Genomic DNA, 12762 nt, shown 5'->3' with positions numbered 1-12762 from the left:
GTTTTCATGTTTTTTCCTGTTATAGCGCCACCAATTGGCCAGTCGCCATGTCCTCTTCAACTCGACCACAGAATGAGCTCTTACATAGCTGCACCGAGTTTGGTGAAAATACTTCATTCTGTTCACGAGTTACAGCCATTTTAGTAAAAGTGGCTCCTCCCACTTCGAACGTTTTGGCTAAGCGCTTGAACCCCTAATTAAATGCCTATTTTTATTACCGGTAAATACTTGTTGAATTCTCTTTAACATACAGACAGACATGCTCAGAAACACTTAAGACCAACTAGCAAGCTCAGACAGAACTGGAAAGCATGTAGCTCTGTAGTTTAACTGATGCGCCAGGGAATAATTGATGAGATGCATGCCTTGAAAGCACTGTTAGTGGCTTTGGGTAAATGCATCTGCCAAATGCATAGATCTAATCGCCTGCCATCATTTCCTCAAAATAAGCATTATGATGTTAGCAATCACAAACACTAATCTAAAAACCGTACTCAGGATTCCTTGAGAACGCTTCATGAACACACGCTCATGACTGACTGACGCTGGAAATGGCTGGCTGTCTGGTTGGGCTATTACTTCTCATTTATGGATGAGTTCCCTGTTTGGTAATTGGATGTGTCATACGTATGTAAATGAAAGTGGCTGGAAGACATCCAGGAGACCTCCTCTGGCAAGACCGCCATTTCATCAATAAAAGATCTGCTCGGTGAAACATTTACACAAAAATAAGCCACCATAATTGCTGAACGCTGAATAATTACCCCAATGGCCTTTACATGCCAAAATTAGTCTTTTTTTGGGTTGCTTCTAATATTTCATGCTATTTTACAGCATTTCCCTGCCTCTTTTCCCCCTGTGCAAATATTCTTTTACATCATTTGATATACACCACAAACTTAAGTCGTTGATTAGCCTTCTTCATTTATAGCGTGGTAGAGAGCTATATAGTTGGTTAATAAATTCCAGTCCTTTGCTGCGGAGTTGTAATTAAGCAGGAATCGATCACACAGAGGGTTGGTAAACCGTCCAGCTCGGTATAGATTGCAATGAGAGAACAAGGCTCTCAGCATTTCAGAGTTGTCCAGTGGGATTAGGTGTTGTTTGACACCACAGACAAGACAAAAAACATTCAGTTCGATTTTAGACTTGGCCCTTATATTTGTGTATAAATAGGTCACAATGTTTTCTTCAGTGACAAATTGCTTGCGAAAAGCAGATTAACCATGATCTCACACAGTATCAGATCATGACTGAAGGTTACTTATCAGCAATCACATTAGTGTAAATAACCATAAACGCATAAAAAAGCTAAGTTTTGTTTCACGGATAGTTATGTGTCAGTTAAAACAAAAAATAATTGGGGTTTTGATAGATTTTAGTCCAGTAATCCATATGGTAAAAATATAAAATCAAAAAAAATTCTCTCAAAGTTATGATAAAAATGTTCACCCAGTAATGTTAATAGAATGTTTGTTCAATGTTATGTGGTCTCTAATAACGTTAGCACAAACATGTTATTTATACATCGTTCAGGGAACATTTTAGTTCGTCTAACGTTTTTTTTAATGTTACTACTTGTTTCAGACATTAAGAGAACATTCAAAAGTAATGTTCCCATAATTTTTGCAAAATTTTTAATTTTATGTTTTTTTTTTTTACATTTAAAAACTGAACGTTTTGAACGTTCAGGGAACATTCAGACATAACGTTTTCATAACATTAGCAAAACGTTCTTAGAAAATACTTTTATTAGCTGGGTTCTTGTAGCCTGACTACGTCAGACTTCGTACTTCCGCTCAATTTCATTTCGCTTCTGTACTCAGACAGCGTCATAGCTTTCCGTTTTCCTCCGGCCTGAAAACAGCCGGGCCAATCAACGAACAGAGGGCGGGCTGAGAGCCGTGACGTAGACGCTGATTGTACCGTGGATGCGTAGATTTACTTCACATAATCTGCAAAAGTCGTTCACAGCCATGTTCACTCCGGTATTTCGCTCGATGGTTTTTGTTTTCGCATCATACATGTGTTTACAGTGGAAGTTAGATGCGGCTGAGCATGCGCATAACACACGCCATAACCAAACGTTATGTGATTGGCTTACGGATAACCAATGATTTTAAACTTCAGACAAGCGACCCCCGCGAGAGAGAAAACACTTCTCTATTATGCCATTCCAGACTCTGTCTACGAAGCAAAGCGAAGTAGCAGAGTTTGGTATTACCAGGCTAGGGTTCTTGTACAAAACATGTAAAAATATATGTGAAAAAAATATATGAAAAATGCTCATCCTGCACTACACAAATTTGTCCAATTAAATTCTCCCAATGACAATGGCTCTACACTGTAAAAAATGATATGATCAATAAGTTATGACAACATATGTTTTCATATTGCTTTAATAAGTTAACTTTTTTTATAAGTTAAACAAGATTCAACTCATTTTTTTTAAGTCAGTATAATGTAATTTAAGTTGAAATTACTTAAACATCCAAGTTGATTGTAAAAAAAGTTGCTGCCTTCAATTAAGTGCAGTGTAAAACAACCTTCAATTGACCAGCAACTAGCAGCTTATTACCTAGCATAACCTACAAAAATGTAAAAATAAAAGCCTTATGATATATGCCACTCAAACTTACTGTTTTAAATGCATCCTCACAGCAACAAAAACTGTGCTTTGCCTGTAAATCTATTTCAAGGAGTTTTTAAATAAATCAGCAGCACTTAGAATAGAATAGATGAAGTATCTGAAAAAAAAAGCTAATATTATATGCTGCTCCTCTGGCAAGATAATACTATAATCACATCTATGTTAAATACCTACATTTAAATGTAATCTATCAAATCTGGGTTTAATCAAATGGAAAAATACTACTTCTGCACTTCTGCGTTGCATTTTACATTGCTTGAAATGAGCTTTGGTAGAGATTAAACAAGAACAAACCATCTATAGGAAGTGTCACTAAATCTGCCAGATTATTCTCAGACAGTTTTCAGATTATAAAGGATTTGCCATTGACATTTAGCCTTGGACAGATGCTCCAGTGGTCAAAGCAGTCAGTAGGCAAAAAGAAGAAATACAGCAACATGTGCTGAACTGTGTACCATACACATGCAAGGACTAAATGTGATGTACCAATACCGTACCAAGTTTTAAAACTATATAAATGTAGTGATTAAATTATTTAACAAAACATACATTTATATAAAATAAAATAAATTAATGTTACGGATACGGAAGGAAGAAGTGCGGCGAGGACCGAATTACAGCGGTTTTATTTAAACAAACACAACGAAGATCATCCAAACCAGGCAAATGTCCAAACAAGAAAAACTAATTCAGACAAGGTAGAAGAAGACAAACGCAACAGCTTTCCAACACGGCTGCGCCCAAAATCACACTCTCTGGAGTAGTAACTTATTCTGAACAAGTAATTCACGACCGCTAAAAAAAGTATGTTCTATATAGTATGAATGTGTTTAGTATGAATGTAATCTGGACTCACTACATTCGCCATGTTGTCATTATCATGTGACCTACCAGCATCTGTTGCGTCACTTCACTGTTATTCATAAATCCTCTCCGGTGGCCTCATGGGATAGTAAAGTGTCCATCGTAGGGAAACTTCAGAATCTCGTCGGAAGAAGAAGGCCATCCGGTTACTTTTTGCCTACTCTTTTATGAATAATGTGAATTCAAACATACTTCTTTTGCCACATATTGTTTTTCGCCAACTATATTGTAGGGAAGTATGCGATTTCGGATGCCGACTTCAACTGACAACAGACTTCTGAAACACAGGGGTATATATACACAGGATAACAAGAGGCTAACTAGAAACAGGTGATAATAATCAATCACTATGAAAATAAACAAGAGTAACCATGAAGATAAACAAGGCAGCAATGCAAACAAAAGCGAACAGAAACTAAACACAGGAAGTGAAACAGCAAAACAATAGGAAAAGAGAATACACTTTAACATAAGAGTCCTTGAACAGAAATCAAAGGAGGACATAACACTTATATAAAATTAATAAAAATGTAGTTGAAACAAAACTATTCATTTTAAAAAATATGAATACAACACTACATTATAATAATTCCTATTCAATACCAAGACCACTTCACAGAATTCTACACAGTCCCCAGAGCTTGTGCGTTTGTTAATTAAATATTTTAATAAATGATATATTTTTCCATGTTTAAACCAAATTTTTTCCTACAAAATAAGCACGGAAATTGGAAGGAAAAACAACAACAACAAACAGATTCTGCCTGGGCCTACCAATTAGTTGGTAATCTCTTCATTTCATATCACATCACATCACAGTATTTTCTTGGTCCACTTAATCTCAGGATTATATTATATCCTGTAAGCTTCCATCATGTGTGTATTAGCCTTTGCACTGCCTATATGCAACATTAATATGCAGTTGTCAACCCACACTGTTACTGTATTGGGAATATCCAACTTTAGTATCGCTGTAACCACATTATAGACGTTATTCTCTTCTCAATTCCCATGTGTGAACAAGTGATATATCAAATAAGAACATACACTATAAACAACCAGAAAACACAAGAGGCAGTCTTCAATGTCAATTGCGAGAAATGTGGGCCTATACTCTAAAATGGATAAAATACCAGCTTGGAAAAGTGGAGATAGTTCTGCGAAAAGGTCTAGCATTGTTTCATTGTTTGTGTGACATTAAGCTTTGATTCCCCTTCATTTTGAAGTCGTATGGATCTTTAACAACCCTATTTAGGCTAAAAATCAACTAACAGATGAGAGTCACTGTTAAATGACAGCAGTGGGAACACATTTCATCCAAACAAAAGCCTTTGCAATAATCAGCTTTCTGTTACAATCTGCCAAAAATACACTCTCCATTCTCCTTCTCTCTATCTGTTGCTGCTTAGCATATTATGAGTCCTAATTGTCTTTCCCAATCCCCATCCCTCCAATTGTGATGATCTCTCTGTGGAATCTGTGTCAACTCTACTCACCAGATCTAGCCATCATCCCGAACGCTCTGCACCAGAGCTCAACCAGTCGCTCTGGCCGCTGGAGTTCCCTGCAGAAAGCTAATGTGTTGGGTACATAATAATAGGTTTATGCAAGCCATGATTCACTTGGGTGGCTGTCATGCAGCCGTCATGCAAAAGAGTAAAATGAATACAGACAGCCTAAAGGGTGTTTCTTCAACTATGGCCGCTTTTGGCCTTGTGAAAGTGAACTCAACCCAGACCTACAACACACTCACTTTAGTTCTGTCATGGCAACTCTCTGAGTGTATTGGCATGGTAATGGATATGACAATGTTGATATGTTTGGTCTTGGCGGAATAGATATTTTACGCTGGTGCTGCTGTTATTGCTGCCGCTGCAGAGCAAGTACAGGACTTGCTACTGTAAATACATACACAACACACTGCTGTGAGCAAGTAAGACAGGCTGCTGCTGCTATACAATATAGCGTACATAAATTACCAGTAGCAGATCTATACAGGTGGAGCTGGGGAGGTGGAGGGTTTCTGAAAACTCACTGCAACTGCTACAGCAAATGCTGACTAAAGGGCAACTTTTTGAGCAATGTTGCTGGGCAATCTTGCCGAGCGATTGTATTTGAAAGTTGAGCAGAGAGCTCATTGGCTACTGATACAGCAGGAACCAATCAGCTATGCCCTATAGAGAGTGATGTGATTTGGAGTGCTGTCAGTACAGAGAACAACGACAAAAATCGGTGTTGTCTACACCGTGTTATCCTCTTTTTAAAATTTGCACCCTGTTGACTTAAATGGGGCAAGTTTTAAACCTGCTTTTAGCCTCTTAACATCCTTGATGTGTCATTACAAGTGTACCAGCCAATGTGAGTGATTCCTTCAGAGTGAACACGGGTGAATCTGACTGCAGTAGATGTGAAAGATATGAATAAAAATGAAGTTAATTCAGCCAGCGCTCATACCTGTATTTACATCCTGTTTTCGGTCGAAGTCCACAGTAATCGATTGTCGAGTTCACGCGCATAGGTTTAGTTACCTATGATCACGCGCGTGAACTCGACAATCGACTGTTGTCGTTGTTCTCTGTACTGACAGCACTCCAAATTTACAAAAAAATGAGCTCAATGTTAAAATTGACCGGAGTTCTCCTTTAAGGACCTATGAGCCTGCGCCATTTTGATCATTAAAATGATCAAACTTATAATTCACAAACTCCCAAATGTCTTTATCACAGAGACACAATGCTTTTATGAACAAATCAAATAAGTTTTCATAATAAATGTTAACATTATATGGCTATTGGTCTAAATGAGGAAGATATTTTGAAGAATGTTGGTAACCAAACAGTTGACTTCCATAGTATTTTTTTTTGGATGGAAGGCAATGAGGTCCAGCAACTGTTTGGTTACCCATATCCTTCAAAATATCTTTTGTGTTCGGCAGAAGAAAGAAATTCATACAGGTTTGGAACAACTTGAGGGTGAGTACAGAGGGATAATTTTCATTTCAAAAATATTATAGAATACAAGTTATTGGATATTGTTCATTGCATTTCATTTCTTAGCCAATTAAAGGCAAGAGATACGATAATATAAATGTAAAACCTGACAATTGGACAAAGATCAGAAAAAAACTGTATTACATTTGACATTTCTGTCCTTGAAATAGTTCTTGAAATAGATATGATATGTTGTTTATTTTATATATATTATAATATAAATATGTTAGCTTTAAAAAAAGCAACCTCTGGGATACATAAGTGCACAATGTTGAAGAAACACATATGAATGGCTTGAGCACAGATATCCACATCTACTCCAGTAATATACTTAGTGCATAATTAAAAAAAGAAGTGTTTGCTCTGTTAGTTCTCTTAAGATGAGTGGTGACGGAGGATTTTTTTATCTCATGTGAGAGAGCAGTGCTTTCGTTCTCCAATGAAGCTAATGGAGAAATGATGTGATGCACCATATTGTTCAGCAGAAAATTATATATCCTACGCTTTGCAAATGCACTGCAGAACAGAGCTGCTCTGTGGTGATTCATTAAAAAAGCACGTCTCTTTGCATCCCTTATTCCAGAAACCCTTGAACACTGACGCTAACCTTCCACCCCCTCTCAACAGCCTCCCGCAACATTCTGACACTCTCTTCTCATTTTCTGCATCAACCAGGTGATGCAATCAGCAAATGGAACTCCTTGCATCGCCCGTCCCCTTCCCAAACAGTGCTGAGGGGAGGAAGGTCAGAGAGCACGAGGAGAGAGGGATGTAGCAAGTGCAAGAGGAAGGAGACAAGGGCAAATGTGAAGATGACACCTGAAAATGGCAAACGACTAAGGACGTTACCTCTTGCCGCTGTGTTTTTTTGGTACACAACAGGTCTCGCTGAAATAACATTTCTCTTAAAAATAAAGGTTTTTTAATGGCATTGATGGTTTCATGAACATCCATGGAACCATTTGCACAAAAGGTTCTTCAGATTATTAAAAATTAGAAGAGTGGCTCTTTTAAGAATAGAAAAATTGTTCTTATGGCGTAGCTGCAAAAAAACAACTATATTTTCAAGAGTTTTCAGTCAGACGACATGCATTTTGGATGGTTTTGCAAGTACAAATGCCACTGAAGTTAAAGAGAAACACTCTAAAAATCCATAAAAATAGATCCCAGTGTAATGTGTTAATATGGAATTTTCTGTATTGATTTTTCACAGGTGTTTGTTTTACTCATATTCTGAACTACGCATTGCATTGTGATGTGTTTTAGCGTTAACTACATAAAAACAAAATGAACAGAATGAAAATTCTGTTATCATTTACTCACCCATGTTGTCCCAAACCCGTATGACTTTATACAAATGTATGTCTTGGAACAGAAAGGAAGATTGTTTTTTTGTCCATACAAAGTCAATGGGGTCCAAACAAATCAAAAAATGGTTTTGTTTGGACCCCATTGACTTTCATTGTATGAACAAAAGCAGTTGTTAAAAATATCTTCTTCTTTGAAGAAGAAGTCATACAGGTTTGGAACGACACGAGGGTGATTAAATGACGGCAGAATTTTCATCTCTGATGAAGCTGTTGATTCAAAATCCACCTTTTGAAACGAAAACTCTGTTTTCGAATCTATCCGGATTAGCCAAAATCCAACTTTGCATTAGCACAACCCTGACTTACGTCTTTCATTTCAACTGATATCCAAAACAATGTGGCAATATCTCATTAGGAGCGCACAACTGCTCGGGCTTACACGCCATCATGACTGTGCGAAGGCCATGTGGTCCATTTCAGCTACCTGACTGTTAGTATACTGCCCCCTCCAACTAAGACCGTACAGCCACACCGACCAGAGTGCCATTAAATAAATTGTGTTGTCGTAATCCTCTCTGATGTTTGCTCCCAATAATGCCTGTCATCATGTTAACCCATTTTGATCACCCTATTTCCCGGCCTGAGCAGAACGGACAACTCTGTTTGAGTGAAAACAGCAGAGTTGCATGAGAACAACACAAATCTAAATATGATTGTGTGACTTATTTCAATGCAGTAAAGTGAGAGATTAGGGACAGCTCACTTCTGTGATTGGTGCAGTTAAAGTTTCACACAAGGAGTGCCAAAACAATCACAAAAACTCATAGGCACGGAGACAGGTGGCGTTGGTGACACGGTTTGCCCTTGCATTTTGTGTTCTGGCAATGTGGATGGTATCAATGTCATTCCAACAGGAAAGTGGTGAATATGACCAAGTGAAGGCAGCAGAATGGGCCTGGTTTTAATATCCTCAGCAAGCTCAAGGACACAGAAAGACGTTTTAGAAAACAAAACTATTAAGAAATACATTAAAAGGAGATGTATTTGATCTGCTCAGACGTGTGAGCAAACCACAAAATCACTTTCATTTTGGAGAGCTCCTTGCTAGGGGCCTGATGGCAGTGAGAACATTTGCACAGACAATAATTTGACAGTGGATTACCTGAAGTCACTGTATGGGTGAATGATCCAAAAGCCTGCAGATTTGACCCGTTCTTGCTCGCGCTCCACTGCCTTCTCGCTCCCGAACATTCGAAGCGAGAACTTGTTGACTCCCGGTTGAAGCATCGCTCCAAACTGCCTGTGCATAAAGCCCGCCTGGTACAACCTCTCATCGTCCGGCAGGATCTGATCGATACCCTCCAACTTTACGAAAGTCGACTGTTCTTCAGACGGCGCTTGCTGTGCCCCGTCGCCGCGACCGCCCTGCGCGCCCTGGGTCTCCCCAGGTCCGGTGTGCTCCAAGGGACCTTCATCCTCGGGGCTCGCATCCCCGATGAGCCGCCTCTGCTCCGCCAGATCCGCGTCTGAAGCATGTCGACTGGTGATGGAAGAGAGGCTGCCCCTGAACCTCCGGCAGTCCCCGTTCACGTTGGTTCTGAAGGGTCTCCCCACATCGGTCTCCGCGTCTCCGCTCTTGGCCTCGCTGACACCTTTAGAGCTCCCCGTGGAGGGAAAATGCTTCATCTTGACACTTTTCCTCCGAGTGTCCTTGTCGCTGTCTTCGCCGTCTCGAGTCATTGCACCCTTGTATCCAAACTGATGTGGTAAGCTATAGAGTCGTTTGCGCATGGAAGAATGCATTGTGATCGACCACCTTAACAGAACAAATGACAGTCGGTATCATCTGAGAAGAGACGGAGGCAGGAAAATAGGTCGTAAAAAATATGAATGCACATATATGCATCCCGCTGCATCTGTAATACTAAACACTGATCCCGAGAGCGCAGAATCAAAGCGCGCACACTGGATGCGGGAAGACGGACGGACGTGTCTGAACGGGAAACAATTTGACGCGCGTCTCAATGACAAATCATAGCACCTCCTTTTCAAATTACTCTTGAAACAGCACTTACGAAGCCCCCGGCCATTGACACATCAGTAATCCAATGTGCAAAAGATGTCCAGTTCAGATGTGGTAACGTGCATGGGGATGGATAATCTATTGCGTTGCCATAGAAGCGCAGACAGCAAATAAGCACGCACCACCGAAACAGACTGTTAGGGGTGTTGCAAAAAAAAAACAACAAAAAAAAAAAAAAACACGGCATGACATTGCCTGTCTTCAGCAAATGATTTACTGATGTGTATTTTCGCCAAACAATAACATAAAAAAAATCTGAATGGCAAAAGTAACGTTTTACGTCATTCAGTGTAGACTAATAGGCTACATTATGAATGGAAAAGAATTAGGTATTGTTCCATGCTAACAGTAGGTAGCCTATTGTTTATCAAATGTCTTAACGAAGAAGTCCAAACAAAAAAGTATTATTCGTTTTACATAATTATTCACGCAATTCAACAGCTTTTTCAAACGTTTCAGTATCGGACGTATAATTGACACAACACATCACTTTATTGTATTTAGATTATTCACATTACACAACAAATTGATAAAATGAACTTTAGTTTAAATTTAAAAATGTCTTCAGATCAGATTGTTTTTTTAATTGAATATTGCAGTAGCCTGTTTATTATTAAATATATATATATATTTATCCATGCACTGATGCACATAATTATTTTTTGAATTCACATGCCATTGTTATCATTAATCAGAATAACTTCCTCTCCCTCTCGCAACATCTCTTCTCTGATGACGTGTTTACTGGCACGAGGGCGGGACAATCTGTCATTCACATAAAATCAACCAATAGCAAACCGCAACCATCCAATCAATTTCCGACGAGGACTATCGCAACTTCCGTTTCAAGCCGACTTTAAGGTAGTTGATGGTTACTTGGGATGCCAGAATACAATTTTGGGTTGCACGACAAACCTGAAACGATTGCGCCCTGAAAATTACTAACAGATATTGCGCTGAAGGTCGCTGAATAATTCGCACACTATATTCATATTCAGGTACTTAGTTTGGTAGAGTTTTATGAAGAAGATGCGATGAGACAGTATTGCGCTCATCAGGTTTGGTCATATAGGCTGTAGCATATTGCTGTCAAATCGATTAATCGCATCGAACATAAACGTTTTTGTTTATAAAATATATGTGACACACACACACACATTTATTATAAAGAAAAATGTTTATGTTAGATGCGATTAATCGCGATTAATCGTTTTGACAGCAGTAACTTATAATATATAATCAGATTTTTTTTTTTTTTTTGCTAGCTGACAGCTTTCAGGTTTTGTTTATTCAGGTTTGGTGTAGCTGGTGGACAAGTAAAGTAAAGCTGCCTGAATAGTTGCTGACTGTTTATATAAAGAGGACAACAGCTATGATATTCTTTGATGGGTCTTATGACACATCAGTGTAATGAATTAACAAAGAGGAGCATAATAAGGGCATCGCAGCCACAACATGTAACAGTCAATACATATAATTATTCTTATGAGTAATACAATTATCTGATCTGACATATTCAAGCCATTGATTATGTTAAATATATCCATGTTATGGCATGTTTCATGTTCAAAAACGACAGCAGAAAGCCCTCATTTCAAAACAGCTGTGCTTCAGCTAATGTTTTTTACTGTGCAGTCCAGATACAACATAACATGTCAGATGGTGAAGTCAGGGCACCAAGTGATATGATGAAACTAGATACTGAGAGAATAATGGCACTATAATCCGTAAGCGCCTGGGCAAAGACAGCTCTCTGCCTTTTGAGCAGAAAATGCATTGTGACAAACACTGCCTTTCCAGGAATCATCCATCCCTATGGAGAAACGGCTGTGAGATTATTCTGTTTGGATGTGATTCATGTGTGTGTGTGTGTGTGTGTGTCATATGTAGCCTGCTGTCTGAATACAACTCAGTCAGCTAATTTCCCCGTATAGATTTATAATGTACAGGTCACATTTATTAGCTAATGAGATTTTAAAAAAGTTGTATTTTACACACTGTAAAAATGATTATTGGTTTAACTTAAAAAAGTAAGTTACCTGCATGGTTGCTTTAAATTTTGAGTTCATTGAAATACATGTTTTATTGCATGTGTTAATGCAATGTAGGATATTGGTTTATTCAACAGAAACATAAAATATTAAGTTATCTGAACCACATTATCTAAGTTGTAATGACAAATAGTGAAAATATATATTTTTTTTGTGTAGTAATGTGCTAAATAAAACATAAAATGCATATTTACACCATGCACAGACATGTGGTTTGAATTGAAAAGCTAATTATGAGAGTAGATGATAAAACTTATGTAAATGGTATCTCCAAATACAGTTGCACAGCTCATTGTTGTTGAGTGGAAACAAACATTCAAGCGTTTGGAGGGTCTCAAGTTTCAGCTTTGGTCAGCAATGCCCCCCTCTGGTGCACAGACATATTTGTTTTAGGACTGCAGGCGTAACAGTGCCAAGCCTATGCTAGGATGATTCAAAAATTAATTAAATAAATAAAAAACCTTGAAATACATAAACACCCACACAAAGATGTTAATACTTAAGCAGATGGTATCTAAACAATGCAGTATTCTGCACTTTTAGCTTGCAAAATTCTATATACACTGAACCATAGACTGAAAAAATACGCACTGAACATTTTTTTTACTCAGATATTGCTAGTAAATTTCATATACGATTACAAAAAAGGGGAAGCAACAATTTAAATTAAACTTGAAATTTTCTTGGGGTTCTAGACTCAAATTTAAAGAAACCTTATGCCAAAAATTTTCTATATAAGGAAAAATGTCTTATGATTGCATAATACTTTAATGTTAAACAGGTTATTTAAAAAAATTCTAGTGATAAAGTAAAG

General features: G+C 38.1%; 1 protein-coding gene across 1 annotated transcript in view; it reads right to left on the bottom strand.

Moving 5' to 3' along the window:
* Nucleotides 1-9569, bottom strand: part of hcn4l (hyperpolarization activated cyclic nucleotide-gated potassium channel 4l) — a 28869-nt gene extending 19300 nt beyond the window's left edge. The window contains exon 1 of the mRNA XM_081355706.1: nucleotides 8977-9569. Within this exon, the coding sequence (XP_081211832.1) occupies nucleotides 8977-9554 (578 nt within the window). The 5' untranslated portion in view covers nucleotides 9555-9569. The remainder of the gene's footprint in view (nucleotides 1-8976) is intronic.
* Between the last annotated feature and the right edge of the window lie 3193 nt (nucleotides 9570-12762).

This window comes from Scardinius erythrophthalmus (assembly GCF_964197995.2).
Source record: "Scardinius erythrophthalmus genome assembly, chromosome: 24".
In the NCBI taxonomy this organism is placed as follows: Eukaryota; Metazoa; Chordata; class Actinopteri; order Cypriniformes; family Leuciscidae; genus Scardinius; species Scardinius erythrophthalmus.
This window is presented reverse-complemented; position numbering and strand designations above follow the sequence as displayed.